A 22,667-nucleotide genomic window follows, 5' to 3' on the forward strand; every position below is an offset into this window, starting at 1 on the left:
CAAAAAAGGAAATGAGTTCTTCCAGAATCCATGGTGGTCCCTAATGGTGACTGTTTTTTGGGGGGGTGAGGGGCATAAATCAAAGCCAAGCTCACTGACCTAGAATGTGTAGACTCTGCCCTCTACCCTCTGTCCAGTCTTGTGGCATTTTACTTGTGCAGTCTCACAAAGACAATCCATAGTGGTTCTCCATCCACTCTCCAACGTTGTGGCTCTTAGTTTCTCTACAGTCTCACAAAGATGATCAGTCATAGTTCCCCATTCATATCTACCCATTCTTTCGGTACCATAGGATGTAGTTCATCTGGTCTGGGTGATTTTATTCAAGAGGAGCTGAGTGCTATCTCCTTAAACACCTTGAGTCTCCATTCCACTTTATCTTATTCTCACCTCCTTAGTTGAAAATTATCTTCCTTAGCAAAAAAAAAAAAAACCCAAGATAATTTTTTAATTTTTCCACTTTTTCTTTCGACTTCTACCCTTAAGCAACAGTCCTTTGGGCTTCTTTCCTCTTCTCCAACATCACTTTGAAGAAAAAAAAGGTTTTTCTTTTTTTTTTGTCCTTAGCCTCTATCCCTTTCAGCTCTTTCAAAGCTTTAGGATTTCTCACGTTATTGTTAAAGAATGTATCAGGCTTTGGTATTCAGTCTTCACTCCCTGTCAAGAGAAGGGCTTACTCGGGATTCATTCATAGTGTCTGGTTTGTGTTTGCAATGACCCATCTTATGATGTGTAGAAAAGCCTATTTGCTTCTTGGGATTTTATAACCGCAAATGTCACCCTTCCTCTGGAGAATGTAAATGAATTAGGGTCATAGAGTCACAGCTATGGACATGGAAGGGAACTCAGAGCCATCTGGTCCAACTCCTTCATTTTGCAGATGAGGAAAATGAGGCTTAACAGACCTGCCCAGGATCACACAAGGTAGTATTAGAGGTGAGATTGCACCAGAGGGTCTCTGCCTCCTGTACCATGCTGTTGCTTATTAGAGAATATATACTGATATGGATATGCACACACACATATGTATATAGGGAGCGTATATATGATATTCACACATATTTATACACAAGAGTATTCATAAATGAAGTCTTTTCTCTCATGTTAGGATCATTCTGTATTAAAAGTTTATTCCCCGTCCCCTCCTCTATAGAACCAGAATCAGTATTCATACCTAGAATTGCAAGAGGAAGAAACAAAACTATCCTCCTGGCAATGACCAGGCAACTGAGATGCAGAACTCAACTCCCCAAAAGACTCATGCTCCCATTAATCAGCTACTATCCTGTATACCTATGGGCAGCTAGGTGGTACAGTGCATGGTGCTGCGCCTGGAGTCAGGACTCATCTTCCTGAGTTCAAATCTGGACTCAGACACTTAGTACTTTAAGAGTTGAAACAAGTTGAGAGAATCTGATCAAGTCACCTCATTTCAAAACTTTTCATGATCACCCAGAAGCCTCGTTGGCAATGCTGCAGTGAATGGCCCTGATTTATTGACTTGGCTTTCATTTGTTTTGAAAAATCTAAGTTGTCAGAGTACCTTGTGCATCTATCTGCTCAGTTGTCTTGAGACAGTTTCTCTTCTCCCTAGGCTTTTCATAGCCAAGCACTGAACAGCATTATTTACTGGGTTTCCCTTTCTACCATTAACAATAACCTTTTATTATTGCTAGAAAGCTGGGTGGAACAGTGGATAGAGTGTTAAGTCTGAAGTAAAAAAAGAACTGAGTTCAAATCCAGCTTCAGACATTTATAGCTTTGGGACCCAAGGGAAGTCACTTAACCTCTATCTGCCTCAGTTTCCCCAACTATAAAATTGAGATAATTTGAGATAGCATTTACCTTCCAGGATTGTTGTGAGGATCAAATGAGATAATATTCATAAAGTATCTAGCACAATACCTAGAACATGAAAGATGCTTCATAAATACTTCTTTCCTTTTGTCTCATTTTCCTGTATAACTTGATAACCTGTGCTAGAAAAATCTATATTAGAAAGACGGTTGTTAAATTATGGAAGAAAATGAGGCAAGATGTCAATTTTAAGGGGACACTGAAATTTGAATGAGGTAGAACAAGGAGGGCAGCCCACTATGTTGTAATTTCTACACATCCTTGGGGATATGGGGAAAATGAGATATCAATGCACTGTTGGTGGAGTGGTGAACTGATTCAACCATTCTGGAGAGCAATTTGGAACTATGCCCAAAGGGCTATAAAACCAGGCATCCCCTTTAACCCAGCAAGACCACCACTAAGTCTGTATCCCAAAAGAGATGAAAAACAAAAAGGAAAATGACCAATATGTACAAAAATATTTGTAGCAACTCTTTTCTGGGGATAAAGAAGTGGAAATTGAGGGGAAGCCCATGAATTGGGGAATGGCTGAACAAACTGTGGCACATGATTATGATGGAATACCGTTGTACTATAAAAAATGATGAGCAGATACAAAGTGAAATGTACTGCGTACAAAGTAACAGCAATAGGGTTAAGATGATCAGTTGTGAATGACTTAGCTATTCTTAGCAATACGATGATCTCAGATGACTGAAGAACTTACGATGAAAAATGCTATCTGTCCCCAAAGAAACTGATAGTGTCTGAATACAGACTGAAGCATACTTTTTCTAACTTACTTTATTTTTCTTGAGGTTTTTTTTGTGTTTTCTTTCACAACATGACTATTACGGGTGTGTTTGGCATGAAAACAAAATTTCTATGCATCTATACATCCTTTCACTATCTCCTTAGGATTATATAGAGGTAGAAGCAAAAGGGGGGAGGCGGTAGAGAGGAAGAGAGGAAGAAATACCAGCAAGTAAAAGGGGAAGCCTGAAAGACAGACAACAGGAAGTTAGCAAGTCGGGAAAGAGCCATAAAGGATAAAGTCTTGGACTTAGGAATGGGGAAGGCCTAAGTGAGAATCCCACTCGAGACATTTTAGCACGTGGCCACTGGAAAATTACGGCACCTTATTGAGTTTCTGTTGCTTTTTCTATAAAATGAGGATAATGTTCTCAGTACTTACCTCATAGGGTCATTGGAAGGCTCAATACAGAAACATATAAAGTGCTTTGCAAACCATCAGGTGTGACCTTGGGGAAGTCACTTCAATTCCCTCAGGCTCAGTTTCCTGATCTGTTAAAATGAGGGAGTTGGACTCAACGGCCTCCAAGGTCCCTTTTCACCTCCCTCAGCCTCAGTTTCCTCATCTGTTAAAATGAGAGGGTTGGACTGGATGGCCTGCAAGGCCTCTTCCAGGTCTAGAACTATAACCCTGTGCAGTGTTGTATCAAAGGCTATCACCATTATTGTTACTATTATCATGATTATTTACAGCACTTTGCGGTTTGTAAGAGTGCTTTACATATATCATATCATGTGCACCTCAAAACAATCTGATGAGCTAGGCACTGAGGGATCATTACCCCTGTTTTAAAGAGAAGGAAACTGGATCTCAAAGAAGCAAAGTGACTTGTCCAAAGTCACACATCTAGTATGCATCAGTGGTGGGATTTGAACCCAAGTCTTGCCTGGCTCCAAGTCCCAAGTTCTTTCCATTGTTCCAGGCTGCTTCTCCAACAACAAAGACCCTACTCCTCTACTGAGAGGATCTCCTGCCCTTTTCTCTCAAAGACAAATAGAAATAGGTGCAGGGAGGGGAAGAATAAGTGGAGAGTTGGAAATGAATAAGAATAGAAGAGAACAGAGGTAAGGAGCCACTGATTTCAGTCTAAGAGGACCCAGGTTCTAATCCAGACAGTTACTTAGCTACCTCTGTGACCCTGGGCAAGGCCCTTCCTGTCCCTGGGTCTCCCTTCTGGGTTCAATTAGGCATTTGAACTAAACTCAGGGCTTATTAAATTTTTTCCACTTTCAGCTCACTAGATGACCTCTGAGGGTCCTCCCAACTCAAGAGTGATGACATTAATCCACGTTTGCTCTTAAAGATGGAACAACTTTTTCATTGGACCACTAGCAGCATGAGAGGATGACTTCCATAGCCAAATAACCAGTTACAAAGAAGTGAAAATCCTCCTCCATTCAGTGCCTTGACCCTTACTATGAAAAAGAATTATTCAGGAGGTCAAAGAGTTTAAGATCTTTTTTTTTCTTTTTTTTACAGATGAGGAAATTGAAGCATAGGGTCTAAGTGACTTGCCTAGGGTCACACAACTCATTAAGTGTCTGAGGTGGGATTCGAATCCACTCTTTCCTACATCACTGCAGTCTCAGCTCCCCACCCAGAGAACCCAACCCATTTCTCCCATCACACCACCATTAACTTGACTTATTTAAGATACTATTGGAGTGGTGAAAAACAAAAAGCGAAAACAAAGGCCTATTCTGCCAGGCAGCGATGGGCTTTGAAAGAGGAAATGTTTGTTTTCCTTTGGACTGCTGAATGTGTCCTCCATCATGCTGCAGATTCCATTCAGAAGCAAAACAACCTGATTATTCACCTGTCTAGGAGTTTCGAATATTAAGGTGAAGTTTCCCTTAAGGTAGCATGATTATTGATAGAATATAAATGAAATTTTTTTCATTTAATAAAGTGAAAGTCAACACAATTTATTTTAACACAAATTTCCTTTTTAATCATACCATTATGTGATGATAGTATCCTGGAGCTAGGCTCTAAACTCAGTCCCTAAGGAGGAGTTCAAGGTGTTTTTTGCCCCTGAAGAGTGTTCTTTAATCCTACAGCCCATGAAGTTGGGAAACCTCAATGTGGCAATCAGAAGGAAGCCCAGCATTCACTTCTACACCATGTTTCCACTTAGGGGTCAATCATTAGCATGCTAGTATGAATAAGGCAATACAGAAAGCATTAACATACTAAAATGAGGCTAAATGGGAAGCTAGCTGGAAGGCACTGGGAGGCAAGCACAGAGGAAGACACTTTCTTCCGGGAGGCCAGATCAGTCATCTTCTCCACCACAGAGGAGTAACAGGGCTCTCTTATAGTCTCCAGACGTGTCATCCTGCAACCCAAAATCACATTGTGAGGTGTAGGAGTCACAGGAAGAAAGGAACCACTAAAAAGGGAGGGAGGAGAGAAAGGACAGTCATCTGATTTTCCCCCCAGGCAATCCGTGTGTGTGACTCTCAAGTCAGGAATGCTAAACAGGGTGTTTCCTCACTGAATGAGTTATTTCTGACTTCACCCCTATATGACTAAGGCAGGATTCAAACACAGACCTCCTGATCCCAGGTCTAGGGCTTTATCCCAATGTGACACAGTGTCTTAGTTTCTTAATCAAATGGTTAAATACCCTGCAATTCTAAACTTTACACGGGGCTTGAGGCTGAGGGCAAAAGAATGCCTTCTTCAACTAACCCTATTCACATAACTTTGGGGGCTTGTAATGAATTTACTATTGTTTTGAAAACAGAATCTGAGGGAAGAGATCATAGGAATGTCACATGTGAGCCTAATAGGACCTTAAAGGTCATCTACTCCAATCCATTCACTTTAATAGATCAGGAAACTGAGGCCCAGAGGGGAGAAGGGACTTGTCCAAGGTCACAAGATTCTATCACCTTAATCATAGAATAAAGAGAAGTTGCAAAGTTCTTTCTAAATTCTTTTCTGATGTTGAATAGGTCTTTTTCACTCCTGGAAACAATGACTCTTATGAGAGTGTGGTCATCAGTGCCGGTTCCCTTAAAAAAAAAAGAGAGACAAATTACACACAGATGAAAAGACAGACACGTTTTCTGTTTTAGTGATATAGAAGGGAAGGAAAGAAAACATTGGAAACACTCCTTAAGGTCCGAGTATTCATAATTCAAAGATACGATACAAATCACAAAGAAAAAATATGTAGCTGAAAGTAGTTCTTTATTTCTTGGTTTCTAGGTATTATTTTAATGTAATGGGAAAAGATGCACTAAATTCAATCACAAAACATTCTGTGTCTAGAGAGAGCAGGTTGTGATTTGTTATCAGGGAAAGTGGGATAAAGGTCTCCTGTTCTTTCAGTCTTCTCCACCCAGCCCATGCCTGGTGATGAATAGATCAGATCAGAGGAACAGGATCTGACAGCTGTTTCCTCACCATAGCCTCAGCCAGACCATTTAGGAAGAAAAGTACTAAGAATACTGGCCACAGCCAGGGCAAACGTGATAAGAACTAAGAATTAAAGTGGGTTTATGACCATAAGTGAGCTGAGAGTTAGAATGTGTATATCATAGGATAAAATAGTTCAAACATTGTGTGACCCTCGGCAAGTCACTTAACTCCAATTGCCTAAAAAAAATAGTTCAAAGAACAAGTGTGATTTTAGTGTAGTCATCTGCCACCTTTGGGTGCAGCCTGGCTGAGGGGATATGCAATTCATAACTGCTGGGTAACAGAGTCATAGCACTGCCCTGCAGGGGAGAGGCTTACTAACCACAGCATACTCCAGGGAATACTGGACTGAAGATAACATAAAGAAGCAGTGCCAGGTGGACAGCAACAAAAAAGTGATGTCCAATGGGAAAAAGGTCCAACAGAGAGCAGTGTGAATATATCAGCAGTTCTGGAGCAACAGAGATAAGAGTTGTCTCTCCATAGATACGCTCAGGCTACACACGTTCCTTGGATGTTTATTTCTCAATAAAGATGACTTGACCATATATGTTGCCTACATGAGTGTGGTCCACAAGTGATCCCTATGCATTTTCATTCTTCCCCCTGGGGATGTTCTTATGGGAGCCTGAGCTCCAGGTTCTAGTTGGGGGGGAAGAGAGATGTGAGATGTTTCTTATTATGCTATTTCATTAAATATTTTTGCTTTGAATTGTGTGTCCTCTGAGGGCTAATTTTAGAGGTCATCAAATCCAATACTCTCACTTTACAAATGAGGAAACTAAAGTAGAGTAAAGTTCAACCTGACTTGCCTATACTCACTCTGCTAGTACACATCTGTAGCAAGATTTGAATTCAGTACCTTACCCCCTACCCCATGCTGGTAAGAGTTCATAAACTGTGATTCAAAGGAAACGTTTACCCATTATGCACTAGGAAGCTGGGGTTGCATTCTGGGAATCCACAAGTGAAGTGGAGGGGTGGAAGGAAGAGTAGGTGCTACACAGAATTCAACTGGCAGAATCTTCTTAGAATAGGTAGTGGCATTTTTTAAAAACTACCTCCAAAATTAATCCTCCACCTCTAATCATGACTACTCATTGAAAACATTGGTATATACAGCTTTGAGATCTACTTTGCTGCTAAATTGTTATTCTACTTCACTTTGAGATAAAAATCTCAAAGAAAATGGAGTCAAGGGAATCCCCAGTGCAGGCATCATATGCAAGAAAAAATTGCGGGATTCAGGTCAGAAGACCTGGGTTTTATATGCAAACCCTCCTACTTAGAAGGTTTATCACCTTAAGCAAGACACTGCCCATCCTTAGCCATTGGTTTCCTCATTTGCAAAAAATCAGGGTTGGACTATGACTTCTAAGTTTCCTAGTGCTAAAATTCTATGATTCTGCAAATATTATTGTCACCTTATTAACTAAGCAGTTAAGAATCATTTTTTTTAGAATCTTAGGAAATAACTTATTTCACTTCATAAAGCCAAGCAATGGAGAAATTGAGATTAGCATTCAAGCACATTTTTTGGCAACAAATTTAAATCCAAACACATCAAAAATAAAGTTAGTAATTTAAAGAACAACAATTTAACTATGTATTTGAAATATGGAGAAGTCTTCAAATCACAGAATTTAAAATTGGAAAGCCCACATAGAGATCACCTAGCCCAGTGTCCTCATTTCACTGAAGAGGAAACTGAGGCAGAGAGAGGTCATTGGAGCACAAGTTCAAGGCTGGAAAGACCTTACAAAGTTCTTGAGTCCAACTCACTCATTTTACAGAAGAAGAAACTGAGGCCCTTCCTCAAAATAACAGAGACAGTAAGTGACTGAGTCAGGATTCCAAATCAAATCCCATATTCGTTCCACTACATCACATTGCCCTGGAACTGCATCTATATAAGCTTACTCTAACGAGACAACTTTTAGCTAATGAGTTGAAATAGAAATGAAGAAAGATATTATGAAGAAAAATAAATCTTAGAGAATTCACATACCTTCATGGCATAGTAGAGCGTCTCGGCAAGGTAGGCAGGAATGCTTCGGACAGATTTTACTGAAAAAATGAGCAAGATGAAACAGGTGCTATTGAGATGAATTTTATTCATTCACGTCCCTAAGTTGTTACAAAACAACGGTCTGCGTCTAGCGCCTCCCTATTACCTCCAGGATCAAACAGAAAACTCTTTATTCGGCATTTTGAGCCCTTCAGAAACTCATCCCTTCCTCCTTTTCCAGTCATCTTCCATATTACTCCCTTCCACAAATCCCAACCAGCTGGTTATTCCCTGAATACGACTCCATCTGCCAACACCATGCCTGCTCATGGCCTGTCCCACAGGCCTAAAAGGCTCTCCCTCCTCAACTCAATTCTTAAATTGTTTTTTCAGTCATGTACAGCTCTCCATGACCCCATTTGGGGTTTTCTTGGCAAAGACACTGGTACGGTTTGCCATTTCCTTCTCCAGTTCATTTGACAGATGAGGAAACTGAGGCAAACAGGGTTAAATGACTTGCCCAGGGTCACACAGCTAGTAAGTGTCTGAGGCCAGCTTTGAACTCAGGAAGATGAGTCCTCCTGACGCCAGGTCTAGCACTATCCACTGCACCACCCAGCTACCCCTCCTCACCTCTGCCACCTCTTAAGAGTCCCTGGCTTCCTTCAGTATTCAGCTCAAGCACCGTATCATTTTCAGGAGGCCCTTCTTGGTCACCCCAGCTGCTGAAGCCTCCCCCCTTTAAGGCTACCTTGCACCTGCTCTTCCTAAATATTGCACATACCTAGACATTTACATGTTGTCTCACCCTCTCAAGGGCCGGGAGTGTTCTGGCCCTTTCTCTGTATCCTCAGTGCTTATCGGCCCTCCTAAAGTCAGCTGAAACTTTGAGTCTTGGCAGTGAACTTGCAAAATTCCCAGGAACCCTCCCTTAGAAGTCTTGGCTTGGTCTCAGTTCACGACTAAGTGATACCAGGAGCCTTCATTGGTACCTCCCTATGAATTCTGGGACCTAACCGAGAGCTCGAAGAGTAGGAAAGCCAGAGAGAGCCTTCAGTCTTCCTTGGTGTTTCCTTTGTGCCGTTCTTCCATGGGGAAGGCAACCTGGAGATTCTGTGATTGTGCATAGTAGAATGAGCACTGGCTTGAGAGGGAGGAGGCTAGTACTAAAAGCCGAAGGTAATCAGGAAAGGCTTCTTACAGGAGGGAGTGACTGAACAGAGCTTGAAGGATGATCAGAGCCCACATGACTGCTCACCTATTTGGAACTGAGGCATTAGAGGTCACTGAGTCCAGCCCTCTCATTTCACAGCTGAGGACCCTGAGGCTCAGAAGAGGGTGATTTGCCCATTAATAAATGCCCAAGATGGAATTCCAAGCAACATCTTCCTGACTCTAAGTCCAGAGCTCCATCCACTGTGTCCCACTGAAGAGGTGGAGGTGAAGGTGGGACCCATTCCAGGAATTTTTGCACTAATGGAGGGTTATGAGGCAGGGATATACTGGAGCTGTTAAGAGCCAATTGTTAAATGTTTCATTATGAGCATTTATACCTCAGAAATCAGCGAATGCTACAAATGAGGACTTGATATGTTGTTTGTCTAGATCAGTGCTTCTTAAGAAGTCCTAAAAGGTCGATAGTGGAAAAAGTTTAAGAAGCCCTGGTCAAGACTTAAGAAAGTGACATGGAACAGGTTAATAATGCAAATTAAACTTAAAAGTGTGCTGGGGTTTTTTTTCCCCCAAAGAGCCAGTTATTAAAATTTACCAGCACACTCCTGGGCACCTAGAGTGCAGTAGATGGAGCACTAGGTTTGGAATCAGGAAGACTCATGTCCATGAGTTCAAATCCAGCCTCAGACACTAGCTGTGAGCCCTGCGCAAGTCACTTAACCAGTTTGCCTGGGTTTCCTCATCTATAAAATGAGCTGGAGAAGAAAACCAGACTCCACTCCGGTATCTTTGCCAAGAAAACCCCAAATGGAGTCACAAAGGGTCAGACACGACTGAAATGACTGAATAACTACGCACCCCTGCTTACGAAGCAAACGAAAAGTCACTAAATGAGGGAAGAAGGAAGAAAATTTCCAGTTGGCCGAAAAAGAGACCAACACGGTGAAATGGTCTCTTAACAACATCTTGAATGGAAGCTCGTGTTGACTAAATTCCCGAACATGTTACTCGCGGCTCTTCATTTCTCTGACTAAAATACCTAGTGATTGTCTCTCATGATACCCTTGCTGTCAGTGCCTGGCACATAGTAGGTGCTTAATAAAAACTTGCTGATTGATAAAAATATTGCCTAGCAACCACCAGAAGTATTGTAAGATTATCTACCAGTAGCAAGGAGCAGCTGTTCCAGGTGACCCGATGTTTCCCGGTCAATGGTTTCTTCAATTTGGAATCCCGATATCGTCATGTATTTATCAAACACTGAAAAACAACAGAAGCTCTTGCTTTACTCAGGTAAATATCAGAGGCTGACATTTATATAGTGCTCTAAGGTTTGCAAAGTGATTTAATAAGTTCTCTCAAAAGAATAGGATGGAAAATTGTCAAGACTGGCTGCAGGAGGCTTTGGTTCCAGGCAGCTCCTGGATTCCCCCTCTTTTTCCAATGGTATTTTCCCTAAAAGACTGTTAGGGGCACAATGTGATCCGTGCCAGCTGAAAAGCCTTTTAATGACCCTCTTAGCAACAGCTTCAAAAGGAATCTTGACAAGAGGAACTCTTGACAACACCTCTACAGTTAAGAAGTTAAATTTCGACTCATTAACCTAACCATAACACCCTCCAAAAAGCATTTTCTCTTTATACAAAAACAGATACAGATAGATAGATAGATATAGATAAATGACAGATTGATAGATGATAGAGATAGATATAGATAAATAAGATGAATGATAGAATGATAGATGACAGAATGACAAATGCTAGATAGATACAAAGATTTTTAAGTCCATTTTATAGATGAAGCAACTGATACTAAAAGAGAGGTTAAATGATTTTCCCTCCATCACGGTGCTGATAAATGTCAGGCCTGGCAACTGAACCTAGAGAGGATGAGCGATGTCATTTAAAAAAAAAAATAAGGATAAATTTGGGATCAGAGGTGCTGGGTTCAAATTCCAGCTGTGCTACTTACAAACAGGGTGGCCTGGTGAAAGTTGCTTCCTGTCCATATGACTCAGTTTCCTCATCTACAGAATGAGGGGGATTGGACAAGAGGGCTCTCAAGTCATTTCCTAAATGGCTCTAAATCTCGGACCCTGAGGTCCAACAAATCTTTGTGGACATGTGACCTTCAGATTCCAAGTCCAGGATCCTGTCCATTGCTCATCCCCACCCCACCCCACCCCATCTCCATTCTCCCCACTCTGTTCATTTCTGTCATGTAAGAGGCACAATGAAAAGGAATGATTTGAAAATCTAAAAAGAAATGTCTATTTTAGACCACTTTAGCAAACCCAGAAATACAATGATATTGAGTCAATTCTTTAAAATATTTCACCTCTACATTGGGTCAAATCCTTTGAAAACTGTAAAAAGTCTTAAGCCCTCATCCTTTCTTGACTTACCCCGTCTTAGGTGAGACACATTGCGTGTTCCCAGAATGGTGATGAACTTTTCTTCATCTGTCCCCCATTTCAGTTCCCCAGCTTGGAACAGGTCCTGTGACAATTTCAACAAACAAACAAATGTTATTTCAGTCTTCATATATTTGGGGTTCTTTTAGAACATGGTCATTTTAAAGACTTACAAATCATATTTATATCAATTCATCTTTATTGCATTATGCCATAAGAAATGACAAAAAGGACTATTTCAGAGAAACCTATGGAAGACCCAAATGAACTGATGCAGAGTGAAGTGAGAAGAACCAGGAGCACAATCTATACAATTACAACGACATCCTAAAGACAAAAACCTTTGAAAGACTTAAAAATTCTACTCAATGCAATGACCAACCATTAATGATGAAACAGGCTACCTATCTCCTGACAGGGAGGTGATGGACTTAAGACAAAGACATAATATTTTTGGACATTGCCAATCTGGGGTTTAGTTTTGCTTACTATGCATATTTATGAGGCAGCTAGGTGTCACAGTGAATAGAATGCCAGGCCTGGAGGCAGTAAGACCTAAGTTCAAATCTGGCCTCAGCCACTTACCATGTGACCCTAGGCAAGTCACTTCACCTGTGGTTGCCTCCATTTCCTCATCTGCAAAATGGGGATAATAATAGCACCTACCTCCCAAGGGTTGCTGTGAGGATCAAATGAAACAATTATTATAAAGAGCTTAGCACAGTAGCACATAGTAGGCACTATATAAATGTTAGTTATGATTTATTACAAGGATGTGGCTTTTGGGAGGGCAAAGAGTAGATGGAGGAGGTTTCAAAAGAAAAGAGGTTTGAAATAGTCCCAGTGGAGAATGGGATAATAAACTGATTCAAGAAGAAAAGAAAGATTGCCTTGCTGCAGTGAGGACCTGGTGGAGATTGCATAACATAAATGTGCAGGAGACCTAGTCAGAATAATTGCAGGACTTCCTTCAGTCCCGTTCAGCTACTGGACCGTTAGAGGCAGATGGTGGGAGTGGTCCAGCGTTGAGGTGTGACAACGGAGCAGCAGTGATGGGGGTAAAAGAGGGATAAAAAGTAGTAAGAGATTTGGGAGCAGGCAACCAAGAAGAGATTGGGGAGAAGGAAAGTCAAACCAGAGCAGAAGCAGCAAGCCACTAAACACTTATTAAGCACCTACTGTGCTAAGTGATGGGAATACAAAGGCAAATGACAACTCTCGTTCTCCAGGAGCTCACGGACTAATGAGGGAGACGACATGCAAGTAACTATGTAGAACAAACTAGAGATGGGATAAATCTGAGATGCTCAGCAGGGAGAAGACGTGAGAATTGGGGAAGGCCTCCCACTCTGGGGTTTTAGCAGGGACTCCACGGAAGCCAGGAGGGAGAGAAAGCACGTATGGGGGACAGTCAGAGGAAAACGTCTGGAGGTGGGAAATGCAGCGTCTCATACAAGGAGGGCAGCATCACTGGAAGACAGAGGGGATGGATGGAAAAAGTACTGAGGGTTGGAGGGACTACAGTTACTGAGGATGATTTGGTTTAAAAGGTGCGAGGGACAGGGAGAGAAAGAATGATGAGAAGATTGTGATCAGATAAGAGAATTTCAGAGGTGGTTGTATTGCCTTGTTTTAAACATGGAAGTGGTTTCTATTGAATCCTAGGTGTAACAGGAGATCAATGAAGCTTTTTGGAGCAGGACAGTGAGTGACATGATTGGACTGATATTTCAGGAAATCATTTTGGCAGCTGTGCAGAAGATGGGTGGGAGAAGGGAAAGATTTGAGGTAGAGAGACCGAGAAGGAGGCTTTTGCAGTCATTCATGTGAAAGGTGATTAGGTTCTGAGGGTAGAAGGGGACATATGGGAGGGAACACTAGGAGGTAAAATCAGAAGCAGCTACATGGTGCAGCGGATAGAGCACCTGGCTTGGAGTCAAGAGAACCTGAATTCAAATCCTGCTTCAGACACTTTCTAGCTGAGTGATCCTAGGTAAGTCACTTCAATTCTGTTTGCCTCAGTTTCCTCATCTGTAAAATGAGTGGTATGGACTTGATGGTCTCTGAGATACCTTCTAGGGGCAGCTAGGCAGTGCAGTGGATAGAATGCCTGGTTTAGAGGCAGGAGGGTCTGAGTTCAAATCCAGCCTCAGACACTTATTGGCTGTGTGACCCTGGGCAAGTCACTTCATTCCTACTGCCTCAAAAAAAAAAAAAAACAAATCTATGATGCTCTAGCCAAACTAAGCTAAGAATATGAGGACACGTCTCTGTTTAGCCTCTAAGGCTGAGACCCAGGCAGGAAAAAGCCCCTGAGGTCCAGGCCCCTGTCACTTGCAAAGGGCTGGTCTTCTGAAATCCCAGGCTCTGCTTTTCTCATTCTCAGTTCCCTTGGGGCCCTTGAAGGAGAGTGAAGTCATTTCCTGAAGTTCCAGGTAAAGAACAGCTCCAGTGCCAACTACGACATCTTGATTTCCCCCTGCCTCCCCTCAGCCATCGGCAGCCTTAAAGATACTTTGTACATAACATGTTTCCTTACTTGTGTCCGTGCCCCAACCACCCCCAGCAGCCCAAGTAGAATGGAAGCTTCCTGAGGGCAGGGGCTATTATGCGGTTTGTCTTTGTATCTTTGTATCCTAGGACAGGTCTCCTGTGTAGCGAGTGCTTAAGAAATATTTGTTGAGTAGAATTAAAATGAATTCCCGGTGAAAGCTGACCAGCCTCTTACTTTTCTAAGCTCAGGACTGTGGTTCCACTACGGCTCAGGGAGGCAGCTCATTCCTTTGGTATAGCAGCGAGAGTCTCCACCCTGCTCAGCCAAGTGCTCTTAAAAAGTCAGGACTTTATAACAAGACCACAAAATTTTTTTCAAGTTGCTAGAGTGCCAGGTCTGGAGTTAGGAAGACCTGAGCTCAAATCTAGCCTCAGACATTTACTAGCTGTGTGACCCTGGGCAAGTCACTTAATCTTCTTTGCCCCAGTTTCCCCATCTGTAAAATGAGCTGGAGAAGGAAATGGCAAACCATTCTAGTATCTCTGCCAAGAAAACTCCAAATGAGGTCACAAAGAGTCAGTCATGACTGAAACAACTAAACAGCAATATTCAAATCTCTTTCCTCTGTCCTTCTCTGCACAAAAACAGTCAAACATTCACATGGATTCAGATCCAAGACAAGTCCTGGCAGATAAACAGCCCTCGTTATCTCCTGCTCAGCCGATAACAGCTTTGCACAGTGCCAAATATGAGCTATTATTATTATTATTAAGTGACTTCTCCAAGTCACTCAGGATGAAGTGGCAGGGGTGGGGTCTGAGCCCTACAGGACCCCTCTCCATTCACTTCATCGTGCTCCCTCAGTTCACAGGTAGTCAGGTGGCATAAAGGACAGAGGGCTAGGCTTAGAGTCAAGAAGAACCGAGTTCAAATCCAGTCTTAGACACCTACTAGTTGGATAATCCTGGACAAATCCCTTAACCTCTGTTTGCCTCAGTCTCCTCCACTATAAAATGGGGATCATCATAGCACCTGCCTCCCAGGATTGTCATGAAGATCAAATAATAGTCACGAAGCACTTAGCACAATGCCTGGCACAAGTAGGCGCTTAATAAATTCGTGTTTCCTTTCTTCCTTCCTCCATTCAGTCTCACTCTATGAATGGCCAGAATCCTGGTAAATGCGGTAGGAGAACTTAAAGGCAGGGGGTAGTAAGTCTTTCAGCAATTGATTCTCATTCCCACTCTCCCAAGGGCAGCTAGGGGGCACCATAGTGTACCGAGCACCATGCCTGGAATCAGAAAAACTCATCTTCTTGAGTTCAAATCTGGCCTCAGACACTTACTACCTGCATGACCCTGGGCAAGTCACTGAACCCTGCTTGCCTCCGTTTCCTTATCTGTAAAATGAGCTGGAGAAAGAAATGGCAAACCAGCCCAGTATCTCTGCCAAGAAATGACTGAACAACAACAACCCCTCAAGGCCAGATAATAGAAATATGTAAATGGGATGTTTGACTAACTGCAAAAATGTCTCTGTGCCCTGTGTCCCCCTAAAGCTATCCAGAAACAGAATGGGATGCATCATGAGAGAGAATGAGTTCCCTGTCACTGAAGGTCTTCAAGCAGGATAGTACAAGTTAGACCGGTAGGGATTGTGCTAGGTATCTGAGGTCCTTCCAAATCGAAGTCGGACTATTGGTTTCACTTTAAAAATAAACTTTCTGAACATTCTTATTGCTCGGTCATTTTCAGTCACATCTGAATCCCTCATTTTACAGGTGAGGAAACCGAGGCCTAGTAAGGAAAAGTGCTTTGCCCTTAATCACATCATTATTGTCAGAGGCCAGATTTGAACTCGGGTCCTTTGATTCCAAAACCAATGCTCTTTTCCTCATATGGTACTGTTCCCTTAGTGAACACATAACTGGAAGAAAGTAGGAGACTGCTGAGGTAATGAATGTGAATGAAAGTACACGGGGCAGCAGAAAGCCCTCATCAGCTGTCATGTGATAATAATGTGTATCCTGTGGCCAGCAGGCCAGGCCTAGGCTTACACAGACCAGATTCCCCAAATCCCTCTCTTTGGCTCCTGCCCCAGCCCCAGATTCTCCCGGGGAGCCTTGCCTGGAAGACAAGCTTCAGATTTGCTACACACACATACACACACACACACGCACACACATACACACACACACACACACACGCACACGCACACACACATACACACAATCTCAATCTTTCTCTCTCTCTCTTTCGTTCCTCCTTGGCCTCAGCTCCTGCAGGGTCCAGGAATTCCAGGAACGCCTCTTCCCTTCAGGAGGCGGGACTTCAGGAATTCCTCTGCTGGGTGGTTCAGGCTGCAGGCATGCTTTCCTCTTCCCCTCACCCTGCCCCAGCCATTGCCTCTTGAGGTGGCTATTTTTGGGGCCAAGAGGCTGCCTAGAGGGCTGGGGAGATAGGCAAGGCCCTCTTCTTCCTGTGCCCCAGGCCAGGTACCTAAGCCCTCTCTGGCTAGAGCCTGCTCACAGCTGCCAGCTCTGATCTGTAACATGTCTGCCTGTCTGCAATCGTCCTGGCCAGCCGTCCATGGCCAGCCCAGCTGGATCAGAGCACTATTGTTCAGCAACAACAACCAAACCTGGGGGGGGGGGGGGGCGGTTAAAACCATGCCAACCCACAGCATGAACCGACCTAGTGCAGCCTGAGCCCTCCCTAGCAGCAGCAAATCTAGGACCATAACCTATGTCTGATCCTGACTGCCTGTGTGGCCTCCCCCATGAACTAATGGAGTCCACTCCCGAACCCGGCCCCTGACCTTACCCAGGCTCTCACTGATGGACAGATTGCGTAGAACCAATGGCACCTCTTTGGATGCCTTCAATGGGTCATTCTAGCTCCTGGAATTTCCCGCTTCCTTCAAAGCACGGCTCAAGTGTGCCACCTCCTCCATGAGGCCTTCTCAGATAGCTCCTCCCTATCCCCATTGAGACTTTCTTCTTCTTTTGAACACCTTACTTTGTATTATACTTTAGTTTCATCTTAGTTTGTAGATACTTTATGCTTATTTATCTATTAACGTGTTGTATTCTCCCAGTAGAATGTAAGCTCAGTGAGGGCAGACCCTCTTCTGATTCTGTCTTTGTATCTTGAGTACCTAGAAGGCTGTAGACACATCATAAATGTGAGTTGAGTTACACTGGATCTAAGCTCCCTTCTGGCTCCCATCCTCAGAGGCTATGGATCTTTTTGACCTCTTTAGGAGAAAAAAACTGTACAAATCCCTAAATCAGGGGTCCTTCACTTGCAGGCGAATTTTTAAAATTTAAAATTTTAATTTTTTTAAATTTAAATTTTTTTATAATTGTATTTCAATCTAATCATTTTCCTTTACAATCTTAATTTATTTTATGAATTCTGTGCAAAGGGTCCAAGGTACAAAAACTCGGGTCTCTGAGGATTTGATTGTCGAGCCCTCAAAGCTGTTGGGTTAGCTAGGAGCTTCTTGGCTCACCTCCTCCCTGGCTAGGGCACCTCACTACCCTCACCCTCCCAAGCTTAGCTGGAGAAGCTCTGGCAAGATCTCAAAAGTAACTGCCAAAGGAGGCGGTTGTGGGCATGTCCTTGGAAGATGACCAAGGCACACACAGACCCCAGTGGGGCCCACATTAGAAAAGGCAGGCTGGATTTTCCAGTGTCATTCGAGATGAAAATGGCCTACTTCTGCAACGTGAGACTCCTGGGTATGGAGTTTTCATGGCACTATTAGTCTGTTTTCTTTGCTTCGACTCTATGTGAGGATCTGATAAGTTTCACTTAGAGCAATGAACATTCCGAGCCCTGAAACCTCCCTAACCTGGTCCCTGACCTTACCCAGGCTCTCACTGATGGCCAGATTGTGTAGAACCAATGGCACCTCTTTGGATGTCTTCAATGGGTCATTCAGACACACTCTCGGGGAACTCCATCCAATGAAGTGTTTGCTTTGAGAGCCAAAGGGGTTGGTGGCTTAAAACAGGAATGCATTTCTTTAGGTGGTGCCAACAAGGCAGCTGGAATGTTCTCACTGAGAGGAGTCCCAGGACTCTTTCAGTAAACATAAACTTCAGAGGCATAAAAGGTTCTTTCATGAGTTTGAAAGAAAAAAACAAAGCTATCCTCCTGCTGAGAAGAGGAGTAACATTTTACCAGTCTGGCAATTTGACAGACTTGATAGGATCAGAGCTTTGGAGTTGGGCAGCAGGGTCAGGGGGAGGCCTGAGCCATCTGGTTCTACCTCCTCATTTTATGGATGAGGAAACTGAGGCCCAGAGAGAAGTGATTCAGCACTGCAAGGTCTGGAGCTGAAGTGACCACAGAGGTCATCTGCTTTATCCCTCTAACTTTTTTTGAAGACTTGGCAAGAAGACCTTGGACACTTACTGGCTGGGTGACCTGGGCAAGTCACTTAAACTCTATTTGTCTCAGTTTCCTCATCTGTAAAATGGGGATCTATATAGTAGCCCTACCTCCCAGGGTGGTTGTAAAAATCAAATGATGAAATAATTGAAAAGTATTTAGCACTGCATGGCACATAGTAAACACTATATAAATATTAGTTGCCATTAAAGCTTTAGCACAGTACCTTGCACGTAATTAGCACTTAGTAAGTCCTTCTTTTCTTCCCTCCTTGCTCTTTTCTTTCCTTCCTCCCTCTCTCCTTCTCGATGTTCCTTCCTTCCTTCCTTCCTTCCTCCCTATCTCCTCTCCATTCCTTCCTTCCTCCCTGCCTTTCGTCCTTCCTTCAAAGACTCAGTTTCCTTATCTGTAAAATGAGCATTGGACCCAATGAGCTCTAAGGTCCCAAGCAGCCCTAACTCTCTGATAGTACGAAGCCTAAATCGATGAGCCAACCATCCATTGGCTGATCTGCTTCTTTCTCAACAGACAAGCTGTACGTGCTGACAGAGCCTCAAACCTTCCCTCCATGCCGCTCCTGTCTCACTTAATTTCCCCTATGGAGTAAATTAGATGTTTTGTTGCCCCAGGTCTCTGCTCTAACTTCTAAGTGGCCTGTTATTAAGACTATTTTTGTAGCCTGATATTTCCCACACTGTGTTCCTCATCATTAACTTTCTGCTTCACTTTACCTGCCAGTAAACAAGTGGCCAGCCAAGTGGTGCAGCTGATAGAGCATCGGGTCTGGACTCAGGAAGATATGAGTTCAAATCCAGTCTCAGACCCTTACTAACTCTGTTATCCTGGGCAAGTCATCTGTTTGCCTCAGTTCTTCATCTGTAAAATGGGGACAGGCTGGATGGCAAACCATTCCATGATCTTTGCAAAGAAAGGAGTCGGATACAATGAACAGCAGCAGCGTGGCCAGTCGTCACCTACCTTGGCATCCTGTTCTACCAGGTCTTCATTGAGTCCACTATCAGAGTCTCGATTAGCCTAGAACAGAGCCAGGAAATCACAATGTTAAATCATAGTCCCAGCGAGAATACTGACTGCTCTCCAAAACTGAGACCCCGCTGAAAGGAAAACAAGATACAGATACACGTTGGGGAAAGAAGAAAAAGATAATGCCTGATCAGTTAGCGCAGCACACAGATTCTATCTAAGCCCAATTCAGGAAAAAAAGAAGTGTGGCTTTTTAAAGATGACTATCTTTAAAGGCAGGCTCATGTGAATCACAATGGCCACAATAATACAAGTGAAAAGAACTTGAGACAGAGCCCAACAGACTAACGGCAACAGCCAGGCTCGGTTCCAAAGAACAGATGAAACATGCCTCCCTCCTTTTGGCAAAGAAATACAAAAACCAGTCAGGAAGACCTGAGTTCAAATTCAGTCTTAGACACTTACTAGCTAGGTAGCCTATTTAATCTCTGTCTGCCTCAGTTTACTCAACTCTAATAGAATCTACCTCCCAGGGTTGTTGTGAGGACCAAGTGAAATAATAATTGTAAAGTGCTGGCAGATAGTAAGTAATCTATTAATGTTAGCTATTGTTATTAGCTACCATTATAAAATTAACAGATTGGACCCGATGCCCTCTAAGGCCCCATATGGTCCTGTGAGATGAGGAACTGAGAGGTCACTTTCATGGGGGGGGGGGACCTTTTCTAGGGGGGGGGGGGGTGGTGAGAGAAATTGAGGGAAAGGTTCGTGGAGGAGGGTGGCATCTGAGTTGTGCCTTGATGGGAGAGAAGCCCTCCAAGAGGAGAAAACGTGTTCCAGGCACAGGAGATCAGATGGCATAAGCAAAGAAACATCTCAAAAGCATTTCCCATCCCTACCTCCAACCTTCCTTAAACTCCTTCCAGCAACTTGTCCTGCATCGTGTTCTATTCTGTCATCTAACAAAACATGGCGGATGGCTCATTGCCGCTACTAAATTAGAATGCAAGCTCCCTGAGGACAGAGGCTGGTTCTCACACAGTACATCCCAAAAGTCTAGTTAGTGCAGTTTAAGCTTATTCAAGTTTTAAAAGCTTTATTTGAATAATAAGCAGTATAGTTCAGAGGCCACTACCAACCCAGTTCTCTGTCACTCTTACATTAACTAAGTAACATTGATTTACTTGTGTGCATTTCATATCCCCCAAGAGAATGTAAGCTCCTTGAGGGCAGGGGTTGTTTTCATTTTGTCTTTGGATCTCCAGCACATAGCACTGTGCCCTAAAAACAGCAGGTGCTTAATAAACATCAGATTACCAGGTTGAATTAGATATCACTATATCCCCAAAGGGCTCTGCACATAGTGCTGAGTAATAATTTTTCATTGAATGCATTACTCATGATCCACAATTTGGGGGGGGGGAGTTATCATTCTCAGATCTCCTCTCCCCCTTCCCACACACTCACACGACATCACACTGCCTGTATAAAATCAGCCTGACAAGAGAGCTACCAGGAAATAGTGAGCCTGGCTTCACGGGCCCTGAATTTGAATGCCAGCTCTGCTCCCTGCTAACAGTATGACCTTGGGCTGGTCTCTGAACTTCTCTGGGAATTGGTTTGTTCACATGTAAAATGAGGAATTTGACTAGATGGGCTGTGAGGTCTTTTTCAGCTCTAAGTCTACAACACTTTATGTATTATAGACAAAGAGCCTTGGGAATTTCCCAGTAAGCATTTGTGGGTTGGCCACTTGTACGTTGTCAGAGATCCCAGGTACAAACACATGCCACCTGTAGTTCTGTTGAAGGTTGTCTATGATTGTGTTGATTTCCTCCTCAGAATCACATCACAGCCCCTCTCTATCCTTTAGTATATGTCTTCATGAGGTGCCATGGCCAAAAACATCCCTAACTATTGATTCGCTGTTGGATAATGAGGCTCTGTCTGGTCCCCAAAAGAGAAAGACACAGTGCGTCCCCAGACCTATCAGACCCTTTCTACCATGGTAGAACCTTCCAAACATTGGCCTTCCATGACATGGCTTTCAAACACTTAAGTACTCCTTCATGCCATAATAAGGCATCAGTGGAAGGCATTCAGTACAAAAGATGGCCACAGTCACTGGTTAAACTGAGATAATCCCAAACACAGAAAATGAGGCAAGACTTCAGAGACACATTTTAGAAATGATCTACTTAATAGATTCAAATAAGTATTGCTAATTGTACACAGCTCCTCACTAACCCTTTCACCCTTGCCAAAACATTACCTGCAGAAGAACCACCAGCATCCTCTGGTAGTATCCAGAAGTATCCCCAATGATATCATCCTCCAGACTGGAGCCATACTCTGCAAGAAACCAAGTCCACATGGCCTATCAATGTCATAGCGCTGGAGCACCTCCACTCTAGAGGAGACCAAGATGGTAAGGGGACCACGGAACAAGCCATAGAAGGCCTGAGTGAAGAGTCTGGGGGGCATTGGGACTGGGGAAGAGAAAACTCAGGGAAGATGGAACTGTCTTCAAATATTTACAGAGCTGTCATATGGAGGAGGGATTAGACTTAGGCTCACAGTTACAGAGAAAGAAAAGACCATGGTGATCATCAAGTCACACCCCTCATTTTCCAGTGCCAGAGACTGAAGCTCAGAGAAATTAAGAAATTCGCCCAGGCTCACGCGGCTAGTAAGTGGCTGAGAGAAGATCTGAATCCAGACCTTTCTGACTCCAATTCCTATACTACAGTCACTAGTACTTGGACCCCAGAGGGTGGAACTTAGATCGATGGATAGAAACTGGAGAGAGAGAGTAATGAATGAAGGCCGGCTCTGAGGCTGTGAACTGAAATACCAAAATGATAGTGGTGTCCTGGACAGAAAAAGGGAAAATTTGGAAGAGGGGAGGATTTAGGGGAAGAGAAAATGAGATCTGTTTGAGGCATGTTGAGTGTGAGAAGCCTAAGGGATACCCAGCTCAAGATGTGCAATAGGCAGTTAGAGTTATAGAACTGGTGCTCAGGAGAAGAACTAGGACTAGATAGATAGACATAGAGGCGGTGCCATAGTGCACAGAGCACTGGTCTTGGAATCAGGAAGACTCACCTACCTTCATG

At 43.3% G+C, this 22,667-nt stretch overlaps 1 protein-coding gene across 1 annotated transcript in view; it reads right to left on the minus strand.

Annotated features, from left to right (window-relative positions):
* Positions 1-4,557: 4,557 nt before the first annotated feature.
* The window catches only part of ANXA5 (annexin A5), a 55,606-nt gene continuing 37,496 nt past the window's right edge, over positions 4,558-22,667 (minus strand). Inside the window, exons 7-13 of the mRNA XM_027853748.1 lie at positions 21,824-21,903; positions 19,546-19,602; positions 11,668-11,761; positions 10,428-10,523; positions 8,091-8,149; positions 5,551-5,673; positions 4,558-4,991 (exon numbers count right to left, since the gene is read on the minus strand). Coding sequence (XP_027709549.1) covers positions 4,929-4,991; positions 5,551-5,673; positions 8,091-8,149; positions 10,428-10,523; positions 11,668-11,761; positions 19,546-19,602; positions 21,824-21,903 — 572 coding nt within the window. The 3' untranslated portion in view covers positions 4,558-4,928. The remainder of the gene's footprint in view (positions 4,992-5,550; positions 5,674-8,090; positions 8,150-10,427; positions 10,524-11,667; positions 11,762-19,545; positions 19,603-21,823; positions 21,904-22,667) is intronic.

The sequence above is a fragment of the Vombatus ursinus genome, unplaced genomic scaffold (assembly GCF_900497805.2).
Source record: "Vombatus ursinus unplaced genomic scaffold, bare-nosed wombat genome assembly UNPS02010193.1, whole genome shotgun sequence".
Taxonomy (NCBI): Eukaryota; Metazoa; Chordata; class Mammalia; order Diprotodontia; family Vombatidae; genus Vombatus; species Vombatus ursinus.